This window comes from Porcisia hertigi, chromosome 1, assembly GCF_017918235.1.
Source record: "Porcisia hertigi strain C119 chromosome 1, whole genome shotgun sequence".
Lineage (NCBI taxonomy): Eukaryota > Euglenozoa > Kinetoplastea > Trypanosomatida > Trypanosomatidae > Porcisia > Porcisia hertigi.
The window spans coordinates 161,266-178,983 of NC_090560.1; the positions used below are offsets into that span (position 1 = coordinate 161,266).

Below are 17,718 nucleotides of genomic sequence, written 5' to 3' on the forward strand. Positions count from 1 at the left end.
CGCGACTCATGCGTGTCGAATGAACCTACTTTTCTGAATAGGAGGGAGGGTGGGCTCTCCTCCTCCTCCTCCTCCTCACCAACATCATCATCGACCTCCATCACCCTTCCCCGCCCCCCTCCCCCCCCTCCTCCCCTCCTCCCAAACACACACACACACAAAAAAAAATGTGAGACTACTCCGAGGATCCGATTTTGAAGTGGGATGAGCAGCGCTCATGGCGAGACAACTCATCGAGAGGAGGGGGAGGGAAAGTCCAGCGACAATGACGTTCCACCGTGGCTAGAGAGCCACTCTCTGTGGTCCTCCTCTTCCTGCTGCACCACCACCACCCCTCCCCCCTCCCAGCTGACGCCAACTCGGCACTCGCGTCCAACAGTGGAGGGTGAAGCCGCGGCCTCGACCGCCCTCGTCATGCAAGCCGAGGCAGTGTGCGAGGTGCGAGGCTCGCAGGCCGCACTTCCTGTCAATCGAGATGCAACGCGCAGCAATGACTCACTCGTATCAACTTCCCCCCATAAGCCGCCGCAGCAGCAAGCACGGCATGCTGGAGAGGACGAAGAGCGGGGCACTTCTCGCCGCACCTCGCCACCATTCGTCGCGCAAAGGGATGCGCAGCCGGGAACGGTCTCCTGCAGTGGTGGGGATGCAGCCGATCGAAGCCCCCCGTCGCACCGCTGTGACGTCTACGGGGCCTTGAGTGACACAGAGGAACCATCGTCTGGGGTGCTCCACCCACCGAAGCAGCCGCAGGAGGCATCACCTCCATTGCCGTTGCTGGCACGAATGGCAGAGCTGTGCGCGCCGCAGACGATCCCGTCGACATCGATCTCAGCGAAGCAACCCTCAACTGCTATTGGGACCGACTGTTCTCCACCGCACCTGGCGGGACAAACAGAAGACGGCGCACCAGCAGAACCGCCCCGCAAAGCTGTGGCCAGTGCCTCTGCAAAGGCGACTCTGACCGCATCGTCGCCGTCGCCGCGGACGTGGTCGTCCTGCGCGCACAGCGACCTTCCAGCGCGCTACCGCGATACCCCGGGCTACTACTGCACCTACTGCTCTTATACTGTTTGTAGTGACTGTCTTTCCCTAACAGACTTGCAGGACGAGTCGCACGTCGCAAAAAAATCTGCGCCGCCACCGCCACCGCCGCCGCCGCAGCAGCAGCAGCAGCAGCAGCCCTCCTCCTCCCCTTCCTCCTCCTCCTCCGGTGCATCAATGTCGTCCGAGGAAAGCGAAATGGACTGGCTGAATGCCGTGATTGCCTCCCCTGCAACCGCCGTGCGCAGTGGGGAAGCGGCGGGCAGTGCACATGAGGCCGCTACCGGCACCGCAGCCACCGCGTCCGCCTCGTCAGGGTCGAGGACGACCCCCCTCCGCTGTCATCTCTGTCGGCGCGGGGTCCTCATGCGTGAGGAGGCACTCTTGCATGAGTGGTGCTGTGAAGGACCGGCCCCAGCGGTACGGCTGCACGGCGGCGGCGGTGGCGGCAACAACAGCTTCGTCTACGGAACTACAAACCTGCACAAGTATTATCTCATGCGGGCACAGCGCGAAGCACGGCTGTCGTCAACTGAGCCGCTCCTCGCCCAGGTGCTTGCAGTCTATCCACCCGCCACCCTCGACGCGCGCGACGTCAGCGGCGGGGCGGAGGGATCCGCTCCCTGTGTCATTCAAAGTCCCCTGCAACAACGCCACTCACGCAGAGGTGCACCACGTACGGTGAGTGACAAGAAGAGCGCTCATGGCCGAGACCCACTGCCGTCCGCGTCGCCGGTGCACGGGCAGCGTCTGGTGCGGTCACACGTTGGTGCACCCACGAACATGGCAGCCTGCTCGCGAAACGGGACGGCGCACCCGCTGGAGTCCTGCGAAGAAGGCGGCAGCTTCACTTTCTCTGTGTGGAACCCCAGGATGGAGGTGCAACTGGTGTGGTGCGCCGTGAATCGCGAGGCTCGCGAGGAGGCACCTGCCTCTCATGACCTTTGCCAGCACGGCAACGTGGGACATTGTAGCGGTGTATTGCTGCCGCTATCGGCCTCCATCACACCACTCTTCGTGTGGTGCTGCCCACCCTCGTTGCCCGGGCTCCCTGCGCGACCGTTTCGGGTTTCGGTGCCGTACGGCCTGTACGCGTTTGCAAATGTCCATGCACTGGCCCTGTACATGGCGAGCGACATCTTCAAGAAGGCCTCCACGCAACTCACAACAACCGCTGCTGCTGCTGCCTCTGACAGAAGTGGACTAGGACTGGCCGGCGGCAACGGCGATGGTCATGGCGCACACAATGTGCGGCTGTCGTCCGTAAAAGTAGTGCCGGCAGCCACTCTGCGTGCTCTGCTCATGGTCAATGTGCTGCACCACGTCGCCACCACTCCAGTGCCGCTGCGCCTGGCGGGACGGCGGCGGCTGGGTCTGCCGCTTACGGCCGCAGCGTCTCAAACTAGTCACCACCACTTGGGTGGACCACACCCCATGCAACAGCAGCACCCCCCCTCCCCGAACGTCGCGCACCGCGCCACACCACCGCCCACATCGCTCAAACGTTCCCGGGAACGCGAGGACGGTAGCGGAGAGGGCGAAGACTTTCGTTCCTCGGCTCTGCCGTCCGCGGCGGATCTCCAGTGGCCACGTGGTCTTGCCTCGACGGAGCTGGCGCTCTGCGTGGATCACCTCCTACAGGGCCGCTCCGTCGCAGTGTACGGTATCGGCTCCAAATTCTTCTTTCTTCATCACGTGGCGCAGAGCGCAGAGCTGAAGCACCTGCGGGTCGTTGTGGTGGATGCTAGCCTCGGTCGTGGTCTTGGCGACGGCAGCACTACTGCTGCCACGTCGATGGCAGGAGGAGACTCGCAGGGTGCTGGCCCGCGTGGGCGTCGCTCTGGGGGTAGTCGCGGCACTAACGCGCCGGGTGGTACGGCTGGCACACCCTCCATTGTGCGCCAGCTCATAACTGTTGGCAACACGCTCATGAAGCGTGTGAGGTGCACCGCAGCCACGGCGGAGGTACCGCGGCAGGGAGACAAGGCTGCCGCGCCACGACGCCAGCAGGAGACGCACGAGCTGCTTGTACAGAAGCCGCCAGGCGCTGCCGGTGGTGGGGTTACGCTGCCTTTGAAGCGGGCAGCACTCGTCGGGGAGGTGGCCCGCTCGCCCGCCATGGCGCGCGATGTCACGTCCGCGGCCTTGCAATCTGCTTCGGCACCCTCACAGACGGCGGTGCTGCCTGTGGATGTGGTGGACGTCGACAACAGCTCAAGTATAAGAACCTCCAGTAGCCGTGAAGAATCGGAAGGGGCGGGGATGCTCGAGACCCTGGGCACATCGCGCCGTGACGAGGCCATTGGCACGGCGACGGCACCCGCAACGAAGGAGATGACCACGCCGAGCAGATCCATGCTGGCATCGCGGCAGCACCAGCGGGGGCCTCCCTCAGTGACAGAGCTGATGTGCACGCCGTCCTCGCAGCGCGGTGACACAAACCTGTCGTCACCGGCGACGACTTTGCTGCCACTGATGTCGCCTGTACCTGCCTTTTTCGAAGTGTTGCAGCGCACTGTCAGCGGTTTCCTGGGGGACGACAGTGTTACTTGGACGGACGCCAAGGATAGAGAGGGTGATGAGGCGACCCCTCACTGCGTGTGTAGAGAGCTGCCCGAGTACGCTGGCGGTGAACCCCACTTGCCGAAGCTGCCCCCTCTACCCCTGGCGGCCTCCTCGCAGCGAGGGGGCGATAGAGTGCTGGAGGTAACCTGTCGCGCCCCATTGATGCGCTTCGCTAGCGACGCTGTCCGGCAGCTGGCAGTGAAGTCAGTGCGGCGCCAGCAGACGAGCCGCAGGTGTGTACAATGGATATCCCTGCCATCCACGACCGCGTCGGCTGTGCTGGCCGAGCAGATGCCGCACCTGGCGGCGACAAGGACGCCGACGTCGCTCCATGTGCCTCCTCGCATGTATCTCGCGGAGGCCCACGCTCTTCGCCCTGGTTGGTCGCCACCGTTGTTGCTCGTGCTACACAATGTCGACTTGTTGAACACGGAAGAAGCGGGCCTACTTGTGGAACTATGTGCCGCATTCGCCTACCCCTATCCGCATCTGCAGTTGCTGCTCTCCTTTGATGACCCGCGATGGCCGCTAACGCCGCTGGCAAGCGCACTCGAGCGGATAGGCTTGTGCGCGGTGCAGCTGCGCAGTCTCCTGCTCCCGCGTGTACATGAGATGCAACATGTGAGTAGCATGCGCATTCTCGCGGACTCGGAGGCTCTGGCAGCTGGTGGCGCTGGCTCACTGGGGTTGAAGGCGATGGAAGGGGGGAGGCATGGCGCCTCGGCAGCCACTGGTGCTGGTGGCCTTGCGAACACCAGCGCCAGTGGTTCACATCTCCTGTACGATACGATGCGCCGTGTGCTGTTCAGCTTACCGCAGGCCTTCAGCGGCCTCCTGCGTATTCTCATCGATGTACAGGAGGAGGTGGGCGAGGGCCAAAAGATTTCGATATTTGTGGCGAAAGACAGGTTCGAGCAGCACGGCATGATGGTGTCGCAAGGACGGCTGAAGGCGCTGCTGCAAGAACTCACGTCGAACCGAATCGCCCAGTACGACGCAGCCGAGCACGCCCTAACGGTGATGCAGCCTCGAAAACTGCGCACAGTGTTGGACGAGGTTGTGGCGCAGCGGGAGGCGGCCGCGGCAACGGCCGCCTCCAGTGTCTCTGGCCTTCACAACTAGCGGAGAGATCTGGTCACTGCCCGAGCGAGGGTGGTGGTGGTGGTGGTGGTGGGGCAAAGAGAATGAAGATGTGATGGGGGGTTGTATGCCCGACTATTATTTTTTTTTATACATACATTTGAAATTATGAGCATTGAGAGAGATTGCGTCGCGTGATGGTGCGCATAAAATAATAATGGAAGAGCCCTCCCCCCCACTACCTTCTCCTCCCTCCTCTTCTTTCTACCCTGTCGATGTGGAGGGGAGGAGGGTAGGGTAGGGGGGGGGGTTGTGGGACGATGGTTGCGGACTTGGATGTTTTTTTTTTGGGGGGGGGAGGGGAGTGGGGGGAGGTAGCAGCCATCCCTGCTGCTGTGTACCTCCCTCCCCCCTCCCTTCTCCCTCCTCCGCCCGCCGGCCCACAACAGCGCCGCTCACATTGATTTTTATGAACGAATGAAGTTCAGAAACCACCGCTGCTCTGAGCGATCTGCCTCACTCCACTCCACCCCACCCCACCCACGCACACACATCCACACACACACACACACACATCCAGCCCCCAGACAGACAGACACAGACAACATATACACGCTCGTTCGTGCATTAGTGTCGTAAGCGATTGGACGACCCCCTCCCACCACCCACCCACCCTTCTCTCTCTCTCGCTACGTTTGCTTTCAGAAATTCCTCGTTTTCTTTGAGTTCGACTTGGTTGTGGAGCGTCGCTGCCATCGAGCGGTGGTGGTTGTCATTCACTGTGGTGTTCAGCGCCCCGCCTCGCCCCCCCCCCCTCCACCCACCCTCCCCTCACCCTCTCTCTCTCCAATACACACAACACAACACACACACACGCCGACAAAAGCGCAATGCCGGGAGTCGATCTTCTCGATGCCTTTGCCGAACTCGTGGTTCGGGTGGTCTTCAGTCTTCCACAAACGGAGCCGGACATGACGCCGAGCAGCAGCAGCAGCAGCGATGATGATGATGCTGATGATGTGGCCTACGGCGCCAACAGCAGTTCAACGCAGATCTTCTCCAACGAAAGCCTTCTAGAGGATGAGCAACAGTTGGTGAGCACCCTGTCACTGGCACACCACAGCAACCACAGCACCCCCTTCGGCAGCGGTGCCCCTCATTCTGCAACCCCGACAGCCGCCTCGTGTAGCCACTCCATTAGCCGTGGCAACAGCGCCACCTCTCTCGACCTTTATCCAGGCGGCATCTGGAACGCCTTGGCGCGGGCACCGGCTCTCGGGGCGGTGGGTGGCGGTAGGCCATCGCGCCCAAGCAGCACCGTGTCGCTGGGCACTGGCGACATCCTCTCTACCCCACCAAGCGGAACCAGTTTGTGGAACCGAATCGTAGGAAGCGGTCGCACACAGACGCACGTCCACGGCGTGTGCATCAGCCCAGACTATCACACGAGCTACACGACCGCCACGTCAAGTTTTGTTCAGCTAGAGGATGAAGAGCTCGGATTGGGCGCAGCGGCCACCGGTCGCGACAGCGACGTAGGTGCAGCGCATAGCATTGACAGCATCAGCGTTGTCATGGGGGGCGGCATCTGCGCCACGCCCATTACAGTGAATTCAAGTGAGTCCACACCGGTGTGTGACGCCTACCCATCGCAGTCGTCCCCATTGCTTCGCAGCGGGCATCCGCAACAGCAGTTGGTGGGACACCGAGACCCGCTCCTCACCCAGAAACCGCTACACAGCGGCAGCGGGAGCGGCAGCGGGAGCGGCAACAGTGAATGTCCCTCGCACCACACCAGATCCTCTAGTGAGTTTGACGTACTGTAACGATGACGACAGCAGATGATTGTGGTGGGGGGGGGGGGGGGGGGGAAGGGGATGAGCAAAATCCCCTGCACATACTCTTTATATAGAGAGAGAGAGAGACGTCTGCGAGGCCACGGCCACCACCGCCGCCACCCTCCCCTCTGAACCCCCCCTCCCTCCCTTCTCGTCCACCTCCATTCTTTTTTATTTCCAGAGCTAAGTTGGCGCCGTATCGGTGAAGAAGGTTTTATGATGATGGCGATGATGCAGAAGAGTGGGGGGGGGGGAAGAGTTGTAAATATTTTTTTTTGTTGTTGTTTCCCAACAGTGCTTAGGCCGACATTTTATGAAACAAGGAGACACGTGTGTGTGTGTGTGTGTGTCGTGAGTGTCGTGAGTGTTGTGTGTGTTGGGTGAAGTGAAAGAGCGCGCTCCCTATTTATGCGTCACTGCTTGGTCGGCGATATGGCGAACATCCGCGAGTGGGCGTGATGCTCATCAACGTTGAAAGAAAGAAAAAAGAACGCGTGCCCGTAGATGGCATCATCTCTGCTGCTGCTAGCTCCACGCACACACACGTGCATATGCAACTTGGCGCCACTGCACTAGCGGACCTCCGTTACGTCTCGCTTCCCGAGCGCCCCCCCTCCTACCCACTCCCTCGCTCCGTCAGCAAGAGAGAGGGAGACGTATAAATATATATATATATATACATATGTATGTACACACACACGCGTTCACATGATGCATAACGCACCGCAACTCCCATATGATTTCCTTTATTTTGCAGCTCTTGGTCTTGCAGCCCATACAACGCAGACACCACACACACACACACACACACACTTTATATATTACTTATATATATATATATATGTATGCGCGCATGTATCTATGCGTCTCAGAAGCGCACACCACTCATCTGTCTAAGCTCATACGTACCGGTGCAACCACCAGAGCTGCACACACACTCGCAGCCCCTCCCCCTCCCCCACCTCTTCAGTGAACCGGAGCTTGAGCAAAAAAACAAGGATAGTGAGAAGAGGAGGAGGAAGAGGGACGGGGGGAGGGAGGGAGGGAGGGGGAGGGAGGGAGGGGGACGGGGGAGGGAGGGAGGGAGGGAGGGGATAGACAGACAGACAGACAGACAGGGAGAGAGAAGCATTCCTTTCCCCTCCCTTGCCACCACAAAAGCAGTGCGCCTGGCATCCTCTCCGACATTCCCACGTCTTCAGTGAACTTATCGGCCATGTCGTCATCGTCGTCGTCATCGTCCCTGGGTAACTTATATAGCCGCAAAAGTGCACACTGCACGGCGCTGGCCCAGGTTCGCCAGTCACTGGCAGAGCGTCGAAGAGGTCGCTCTGGCACTGCCGGCGCTGCCGCCGCCCGTGTGGCGACAGCGCCGGCAGCGCCATCCCTGTCGACCAAGATGAGCAAAGTCTATGATTACCGCTTCCCACTCTCCGAAGACGGCCGCGTCTATCACAACGACAGGAAGAGCGCTGCCGCGCAGCACGGGCATACATGTTGTGGATCCCTCAAGCAGCGCTGTAGGCAACAGCCGTCAACTGCGCCGAACGTCCTACCCTCGCACATGACAGACGACGTGTCGCCGTCGGCGAGTTCGTCGCCTTCACCAAGCGCACCACATCTCCAGTGCCGCTTCTCGAACGACGGGTGCTTCGTGGTTGACACGCCGGGCGCGCACAAGCGCTTCGAGGCCGTGTTCACGGATGCCAGCCTCACGGATAATCCCTTGCCGCTGCCCATGTCGGTGCAGCAGACGGAGAGCGAGATGTCATTTGCCGCGGTGGATTGGAATTTTGTGTGCAACCCTGCGACAAGCAGCAACACCGGCAGCCGCCCCCGGTTGCACTCGGTCCTCATCGACAGATCGCAGGAGGGCACCATCACCACTGAGCGACCCCACGCCGCAGCCCTCGGCGAGAGTCTCGTGGAGGCCATGGTTTCCACCGCAGAGCGCATGTTAGAGAACGAGAAGCGCCGTGACAGCGCCGCACAGTGCCACCGGCAACCGCAGCCGCGTCGCGACTCGCCCTCGTCCAAATCACCAATCGCCAGGGCTTTCACGAGAAGCAGTTGTGGCAGCCTCAGCGCGAAGCCGCGGCACCCGACGACGACGACGACGCCCATTACAAACCGCTCCGTCACGGCCCTCGGTAGCACCGCCACTGACTTTCTTTTTGTCTTGAATGACAGCGATGGTCGGGGCTGCGACAGCGTCGGCTCTCGCCACACGACGGCAACGGGGCCGCCACGGCACCCACTACTGTTGTTGGCGCCATCGCAGCACCACAGCGGCGGCACCGAGGACACAAGCCCACCCTTGAACAACCCCAGCTACCCAGCCGCGTGTGCCTTGACGACGCCCACTTCATTGGATGGAACCGAGCGGGCCACGAACTGCGATGGGGCTCGCAGCGGAGGCGCGATGGTGTCGGTGGGTGCGAAAAGCGTTGCGCCCCCCCAGCTGTCGCACCACCAGCTCACCGAAGCCTTTTACTGCAGCTACAAGAGCGGCAAGATGGCCCAGGATGCCTATAGGTACTTCGCCGCGCAGCTGCAGCACAAGAAACAACGTAGCGCCGCAGCCAGTGTCACACGACGTCGGCCGTACGACGGCGTCGGTGAGAAGGTGCTCAAGGGCAGCAAAAAGCAGACCGTAGCTCCACCACCACCACCACCACCACCGCCGCCGCAGCAGCAGCAGCAGCATCAACAGCACAAGCAGCCGCAGCCAACGGTGACCTCTGGAGCAGCCTCCCCAGCACAACCTCTCACACTTTTGAGCTCTCCCCCAACGCCGCAGTCAGTGTTCTGGGGAGATATACATGCCGCAGCAGACGGGAAGGGAGAGCAGCACCAGACTCTATCCAAACAGCTCTCGGGTACCGCCAAGCCGATCATCCGCATCGGCACCAGCGGCAGCGGTGATCACGCTAGCAGAAGTTGCGGCAATGTCCACGGCGCCTCCAGGGTGTCACCTCCACAAAAGCTGTCGGCAACCGACAAGCCCGCAACAGTAGCGACAACAGATCGCATCGGTGCCCTTCTACGCAAGTCCATGTCGATCTACCAAGAGTCGTTTCGTGTGAAGTGAAGCACCGGAGAACGTGAAGAGACGAAGAAGAGGATGGACAGGAGCACAGGGGGACGAGAGCAGCTCCCTCCACCCCAACCCCCACCTACTGACCACCGCTTACACAACGCCTGACGCATGGCTGATGTGCACATGGACAGGCAGGGGCAGGCACACATACATCTTTTTTTTTTTGGAGGGGGGAGGATATATACATGTATATATATATATATATATGTGTGTGGGTGGGTGGGTGTATATATGTATATATATATATATATATATGCAGAGAAAAAGAAAGACATGAGCCCGTATCATCGGGTGGGAGAGGGGGTGGTGGTGGTGGTGGTGGTGGTGCCTCTGCTGATAAGATAATTCACATCTAATCATCATCATGCGTATCCTCATTCTCACAATCCTCTTTTTTTGTTTTTTTTCACTGTGTGTGCGCAGATGTCTGTGCCTTTACGAGTCTCCCCGCATGAGGCCAACGACTTGATCCCCTCCCCCTCCCCGGGCACACACACACACACACACACACACCACCACCACCCCTCTCCCCCCTCTCCCTTCTCCTCTTCACCCACCGCAGCCAACCCCCTCTTTACAGAATACGCAGGTGATCGCAACACCATCCGGAGGGAAGAGGAAAGAGGTGGGGAGGGTCGCGATCCATGTCGACATCGACTCCGTCGCGGTTGGCCTTCACACAGGCGAGTGACGCGCTGGCCGCTCTCACGAGTCCAACCACCCAATTCGCAGAGGCTGGCTTTGACCCTCAATTAAAAAATTGGTCATTTGTGAAGCCGCTGATCGTTGGTGCTGGCGGCATCGGGTGCGAGCTACTGCACCTCCTCGCCCTCAGCGGCTTCGCGCACCTCACCGTAATTGATATGGACTTGGTGGAGCTGTCTAATCTGAATCGGCAGCTCCTCTTCACCTATGGCGACGTGGGCAAGGCGAAGAGCACCACGGCGGCGGCGGCGGTGCAGACACGATGCCCTGGCGTGACGGTGACTGCGATTGTTGGGCGCGTGGAGGATCAGCCGAATGACTTCTTCAGCGGCTTCGACGCGGTGCTGCTCGCCGTCGACTCAGTTCGGGTGCGGCGGTGGGTCAATCGTAAAATCTCCGAGATTGCCAAGCGCGTCGTCGTTGACGTGACCCCTGCGTCTCCGTCGCCGCCAGCAGTTGAGTCGACTACATCGTCGCCGGACGCCGACGATGCAGCAGAAGCAGCAGTGCCTTTTTCGGGAATAAAACGGACGGTAGTACACCGCGTCGGCGATTACGTGATTGAGGACGCCAAGCCAATCATTGACACTGGCACCGAGGGCTTCGAAGGACACTGTCGTGTCATCCACATGACCCGCAACCGCACCCCGTGCATCGAGTGTGAGATGTTTTTGTACAACAACGGCGCCACACGAAAAACGGTCCCGCTGTGCACCCTCGAGTCCGTGCCGCGCACGCCTGAGCACTGCGTCCTCTATGTTCAGATAAAAGAGTGGCCGGAGCATCACCGCCACCAGCACCCGCGTAGCCCCCATGGCGGTGACAGCAACAACAACAACAACGAATTCGAGCCACTCGACCCCGACAACGCCGAGCATGTGCGCTGGGTCACGGAGCGGGCACGGGCGCGCCAGGCTAGCTTCTGTATCGGGGGCGCTCCGATCAGCGACCTGTTCACGCTCGGCGTCATCAAGAATGTGGTGCCTGCGGTTGGCTTCACCAACGCGTATGTGGCGGGGCAGGCCGTGACAGAACTCCTGAAGTGGCTCACCGGGTGTGCGCCAGCGCTGGACAACTTCGCTTTCTACAACGGCGCCACCGAGGCGGGTGTGTACACGAATGTCGAGCCATGCTGCAGTGCCCCGATGCATGGCAGCAGTGATGTGGCAAGAAACTGCCTAGTCTGTGGGCCGCGCCCTGTTGTGGCCGTCGACGCGGGCGCCATTACCGCTGCCGCCTTCCGCGATAGCCTTATCCAGTTACTCGCGCCAGATGCCGCCACTGCGGCGCTGCTCCACAAGGGCGTCGTCTTGCTGGTCTTCCAGCAGGCATCGGGCCTGGTGGAGATCCCGCTTCCGCGAGCGCTCGATAAAACAGGGGCAGTCGAATACGAGAGCCATCACGACGACGGCAACAGTGGATCCGGCAGCGACAGCCTCGCCCGCATGCTCTGCGCCTCCGGCCATGAGGTATTTGTAGAAAAGTGGAAGGAAGGTGGCACGTTGGCCACAGTAGAGTGCTTCGGCGCCGGCGACAACGCCCGCGTGTCTGCGCTGGTTCAGTGGTGGAGCGGGTCTGTGTAGGCGCGTGTTTTTTCTTTTTTGTGTGTGTGTGCGTGTGTGTAGGGCAACGTGAAACGAGGATTTTCTCAAGGGTGTGCAGGAACGCGGGGAATGGATGGCCGGGTCATTGGTCGGTCACCACTCCGTAGACTCGAGAAAGGGAGGGGAGGGAGAGAGGGGAGTTGAAGGCCGGGAAGCGGCACCAGGCTAACTTACCTCTTGTTCTCTCTTTTTTTTTCTCTCTGTCCTACTGCAACAACAACAGAGCCTGCCAGCAATGCCCATGCGTGTTTAGAGAAAGAGGCACGTATGTGTACTGCCTCATATACTTACACTCTCACTGCTCCCTCCCCTGGATGGGTCAGCGACAAGGGGGCGGGGGAGGCGTGCGTGTGTGTGTGTGTGTCTGTGTCTGGAAGTTGGGGGGGGTTGGAGAGGGCGACACTCACACACACGCAACGTGTAGCACAAAAAAGACATGGAGTTTTATGTGCATCTCATAGGTTATGGACTCCACTCCACTCCGCTTCCAACGTCACCCTCCTCCTCCTACGAACACACTCTGCGACTTCATTTTTGCACATACACCAGCAGCCACGTGTGCACTAACAAAACATCGTTGCCTCCCCCCCCCCCCCCTACTCCCGCCCATTAACTCTATGCAACCCTTTAGGACTGCGACTGCCACACGAGCTCCCCTCGCGCAGCTGCGGCATCGACCACGGCGCGGGGCATCACAGCCGATGGCAGAGCTTTCTTCTCCGGTTCCCTTGGCGCAGTCGTCATTGGTGATGAACCCCTCCTCGTCACGCGAGATTCGCGCGACTGCCCTCGCCCTGCAAACGTGCGCTCTGCGTTACGCGCCATCCACCACTGTCGTCCTCGCGGCCCTACGTTTTTGGAATTACACGGCCTTGTTGCAGCCAAAAGGCCTGCGTTGCTACGCAACTAGCACCGCCACATCCACAGCAGCAGCGACAAGACCGATGCAGACCAGTGCGGCAACACCTTCGCAGACACAACACACACGGGGCCAACGTCACCACGTGATTCACCTCGGCAATGAGCTCTCAGCAGAGGTCCCTGTCTCAGGCTGCTCATCTACACCATATTCTCTGAGGGAACACTCGGGCAGCCACACACGACGTAAAGCCATCCGTCGTCACCGCCACGGTGAGCACGCGCCTGCCTTCACTGGCGACGGCAACACGAGGACCGACGCAGCGAACGGTGAAGCACACGCACAGTCGCAGCAGCAGTCAAAGCACCCGCGACAGGCGACCTCTTCGTTGTTGCTGACCCCCCAGGAGCGTGACGCAGAAAACGCGCTGGAGATCAAGGTTCATGGCCCTCTGCACATCCCACACTCCACAGCCGAGACGGTAGCGTTGCTCAAGTGTACGACGGTGCTGGAGGCGCTGGACGTTGCTTCACCACAGAACGTGACGCGGTGGTGCCCCCCCGCCTCAGATACAAAAACAGCGGCTCCTGCTCCTGGCGACGTACGCGTGAACTTCGAAGAGCTGCAGACGCGAGCGCTGCCACTTCTCCTCGACTTCCCGCAGGGGGCGGCCACCGAGGCAGATCTAGCAAGGGCGCTGCAGTGCTTGGAAGCTCATCTGCAGTACATGGCAGCGGCCACACGCACGGATGGTCGTCGGCACGTATCCGCATTGCCGCCAGCGGTGGTGGTGGTTCTATGGGAGAAGGTGATGCCGCACGTACACCGATGCGCCCACAACCGGGAAGCACCACGGCCGTCGCCACAGCCGAACCTCGCGGCGCGGGACGAGGACGCGCATGAGGGCGTAGGCCGAGCAGAGACCTTAGGGGCCAGCGACGCCGAGGACGCCGCAACAGAGCTTTTGGATGCTGCGCACGCACCTGTGTCCTCGTCAACTGCGTCCGCGACTCTCCCCATTCCCACTCCTTCGATAAAGAAGTCTGTGTACGTGCCGCTGCGCCGTGCGCTTGCCCTTTACACGCGGCGGGTGGCGACGCTGCTGCCACCGCCGGCCCTTGCGCTGGTTCTTACGCGCATGCACCAGTGCGGTGCGCTCGCTGATGACGTTCTCGGTCCCATCGTCACCGACCTTCTTGAGGCGCTGCGAAGGCGTTTGCCACATCCATTCACAAACGGCGGTAGTTCGACTGCGGTGTTACAGCAGCGTGTGCTCCGGCTGCTGCCCAACGGGGTCGGCAGCGGCGACGACCGAGACGCGGCCTCACCGGTGGCCCTCTTCACAGGTGCCGCAGCCGTGACGATGGCGCGCCTGCTGGGCCGTGCGGCGATACCTGGACATCATCAACTCCACCGTTTTTTTCACATTGTGTTGCTCCCCGAGGTCACTCGAGTTTTAAAGGGTGCCGCCCAGCTCTCTGCCGAAGCCGCTGGTGAGGCTATCGAGGCGCTGTCGCCTGGTGTAGACGCACTACTGGACTTGACAGCAGCCCTGAGCCACTACGCCGTCTCTGGACACGCCGTCACGCACCTCACAACTCTCTGGACCATGCATTTGGCGCACCGGCAGCGCACAGGCGACGCCGCGGCCGTCTTGGCAGTCTGTACAGCATTGCTGCAAGCCGTGTCGAGCGTGCCATTTATGTCTAACCGCACCCAGCGCCGACAAGCGCGCAACATTCGTGGGGACATCAGCGATGGTGGAGGCGACACGATGCAGAGGCAGCGGCAGCGGCGACTCCTAAGAGTGACCGAAGGCGACTACTACCCTTTGGTGGATGAGGTGTGCGCGCAGGTGTGCCGATCGTGCCACCTTCTGCAGAACCCCGCCTCGACCCACAACACGGCGACAGTCGTCACCCCGACGCAACTTCTAGCGCTGCTGCGCATGCTGCTTCGTGTGAACAGTCCGCACTGGGCCGAGACGTACGAGACGGTTGCCAGTGCTGCACTCGCCGCGCTGGCCAACGCGGCCGCCTCCGTCGCCCCCGCCGCGGCAACCACACCGGAGCGGCACGAAGATGAAGAGGTAGAGCACTTGCTTCCTCTCTCCGATACGCGGCGCACAATTCACGCGCTACTGCACCGCGGCTCTCTCATCCCTGATCATCCGCTGCACTACGTACTCCTGCGGCGCCTCTTACACTCGCCGGCCGCGATGGCGGACCCTGCGGTGGCGTCACAAGTACTGTTAGGGCTAGAGTTGATGATGCCTGTAGAGCAGAGAAGCGCATACGCCGATGAAGGCACAGCCATCCCTGCAGCACCAGTCGCTGGAGACGGCAGTAGCCACACCGCCAGTAATGGTCGTGCAACCACCACTACCTGCATCAGTGCATCTGCGGGGACGACGGTGGTCGCTGTGCCCATGACAACGGGCATGGCAGTCGAAACATTGACGTCTACGCTCGCTTTGACCCCCAGCGACCGCAACCGCGCGCTGCAGGTGTTCCGTCGGATCGGCCGCTCCATCACGCCTACCGCCTTCATCGCGGGACTCTGCGTGGTGCCGCTTGACAGGCTTCCCCCCACCGCACAGATCGCCGTCGTGAACCATCTCACATCGGTTGCCTCCACTGTCGCCCCGTCGTACCTGGTCAAGGGTGTGGAGGCGGTGGTGCGCCAGCTGCCCTCGTGTGCAATTGACGATGTGTCGGTGCAGCACTGGTTTTCTCGCTTCACCGCCCGGGATGTTGTGCAGCGTGTTGACCCCGTCGGCTGTGCAACTTTACTCAACGTATTGTCGGCCAACCCGCGGTACCAGCGCAACTGTGCGCTGGCAACGGCGTGCATCACACGTCGCATCGGTGCCGCGTTACGGTGGGTCGGGGAAGACGGTAGTGCCGCGAGTTCTCTCTCTCTCGACTCGCTCCCGCACGTCGTTGCATCTTTGCAGCGTGCCAATGTGTTTCTTCCGCAGTACTACTCACGTGTGTGTCGACAACTGCTCGGTCAGGTGGAGCAGGCGCCTCTTGGGGAGACACTGCGGCCGTTTGAGGTACTCGCGGAGGCGTACATGAGCCGCCAGCGCAGCGAGGCGCAGGCGAGCGTCTTCAAAGACGTGTGGGAGCTCCTGCGTGGTCGCGTAATGGAGGAAGCGAGACAGCTGACATTGGAGGAGACAGTCACGGCCATCAACGCGTTTGCCGCGCTCGACGTGACGGACCGCGCCCTCTTTGGTGTTCTCATTCACCAACTTTGGATGTGCCTGCGAACGGCAGAGGCAATGATATCGTCTGCTGCGTCGAATACAGAGTCGACAGAGGTGGCACCCCCGGTACTGGTCGTGTGTCCTGAACGTCATGCGCAGCAGCCAAGCGACAACGATGACGCTGCGAAAGCGCAGGTGCGCAGGCGTGTGCACGCTGCCCAGCACGTGCTGCGCACCCTGACGCCGAGCGCAGTGGCGGTTGTGACCACCACTCTCTTCGCCAGGAGCGACGCCCGTGAGCTTTACGTGGCACGAGCGCATGCTGCGGCCGGGATCGAACCAGGGAAAGGCCGCGACACGGACGGCGATCTCGTTTGCACACTACTACCGTGGATGCTCATCACCCTCCGTGCCTGCCACGCGGAGCTCTACCCAGTAGACGTGGTTCACCTGATGCAGTCTCTCTCGGAGCACTACGCAGCCGCAGTGGAACAGGCTGGTGCAGGGGCGGATGGCGTGGACCAGCACATCGCAGTGTTGCACGCCGCCTACGACGCCTGCCGGAACACGTTCCTTCTTATGTACGCCCTCTTGCCGGATGCCGATGCGACAGCAGCAGCACAGGAGGAGCCGCTGCTGTTGTCTGTGGCGGAGTGTAAGCGAATTGCTGAGCAGCGTGCAGAGTGGACACCGGCGACGAGAACCTCGGTGGAAGTGGTGCCTCGCCCGTGGTTTGCGTCCCTGCTGGTGAGCCTCAGCAGCGCAGCACTTGTCGACCTTCCCGTGGCGCTCGCGTGCGTGCGGCGTGCGTGCACACGACGTGTTTGCGGTGAGCTCCTACCCATATCACAACTTGTTGACGTGTGTTTGAGCCTGTGCTGGCTAATCACCACAGCTTCCCCCACCACCACCGCGACAACAACCGGCGACGTCAGCACCTGTGCGAGCAACAGCAGCAGCAGCAACGACGACGGTGATGATGATGATGATGATGCGCAGGCGCATGCAACGTTGCCAACGTCGCCTCCAGGGGACACCTCCCCGCCATCTGCGCCTGGTGCGCTTCTCCGCACCGCCATGGGTAGAGTTCTCTCTGCGCTGTGGCAGCGCAGCGACGAGCTCACCACCGCACAGATCAACGCACTACTGCGCTGCCTCCGCGACACCTACGGCGCAGACAAGGTGGACGCGGATTTCGTAGGGCGACTGGAGGCGCAAAAAAAACTTCTCTCCAAGCAAGGTGCAGCAGCAGCCGCAGCAGCAGCGATTTGCCGGACCGGCGATGCTACAGCGACAGACAGCACCAGTGCCGTCGCTAGCGATGTCACACCACCAGAGCACCTGCAGCAGCAGCAGCAGCAACAGCAACCGAACCCAAAACCTCTCGCCCAAATCGATGCCGAGGATCTCTTCAGCACAGTGTAGCGCACGCACGCGCACACACCCACACGACCTCATTTCTTCTTCAACAGCGACACACGAGTCCGAGACTACACAGCGCTCCCCCCACCCCACCCCACCCCGTCTCCAGCCCTCACAGCAGCAAGCAGTATGCATATATATGCATATATATATATATATATACATATATGTGTGTGTGTATCCTCCCACCCTCTTCCTCCCCGATAAAAGAATAAAAGGCATACATATGTGTATATATATATTTATATATTTATACCTTGACAGGAGGAGATGCTGAGAGAGAGGGGGGG

The 17,718-nt window shown here is 60.8% G+C and overlaps 4 protein-coding genes across 4 annotated transcripts; all 4 read left to right on the plus strand.

Moving 5' to 3' along the window:
• Positions 1-414: 414 nt before the first annotated feature.
• On the plus strand, positions 415-4,731 carry JKF63_07846 (uncharacterized protein; the record flags this gene model as incomplete). The annotated part of the gene is made up of 3 exons (XM_067903774.1): positions 415-1,110; positions 1,165-2,224; positions 2,261-4,731. The coding sequence occupies 3 exons, from the start codon at positions 415-417 to the stop codon at positions 4,729-4,731; spliced, it is 4,227 nt and encodes a 1,408-aa protein (XP_067760033.1).
• Positions 4,732-5,579: 848 nt separating this feature from the next.
• Positions 5,580-6,515, plus strand: JKF63_07847 (uncharacterized protein; the record flags this gene model as incomplete). The annotated part of the gene is made up of 1 exon (XM_067903775.1): positions 5,580-6,515. The coding sequence occupies one exon, from the start codon at positions 5,580-5,582 to the stop codon at positions 6,513-6,515; it is 936 nt and encodes a 311-aa protein (XP_067760034.1).
• A 3,756-nt stretch (positions 6,516-10,271) lies between these two features.
• Positions 10,272-11,915, plus strand: JKF63_07848 (uncharacterized protein; the record flags this gene model as incomplete). The annotated part of the gene is made up of 1 exon (XM_067903776.1): positions 10,272-11,915. One exon carries the CDS (start codon positions 10,272-10,274, stop codon positions 11,913-11,915), a length of 1,644 nt encoding a protein of 547 aa, XP_067760035.1.
• A 770-nt stretch (positions 11,916-12,685) lies between these two features.
• JKF63_07849 (uncharacterized protein) lies at positions 12,686-17,431 on the plus strand (the record flags this gene model as incomplete). The annotated part of the gene is made up of 1 exon (XM_067903777.1): positions 12,686-17,431. The coding sequence occupies one exon, from the start codon at positions 12,686-12,688 to the stop codon at positions 17,429-17,431; it is 4,746 nt and encodes a 1,581-aa protein (XP_067760036.1).
• Between the last annotated feature and the right edge of the window lie 287 nt (positions 17,432-17,718).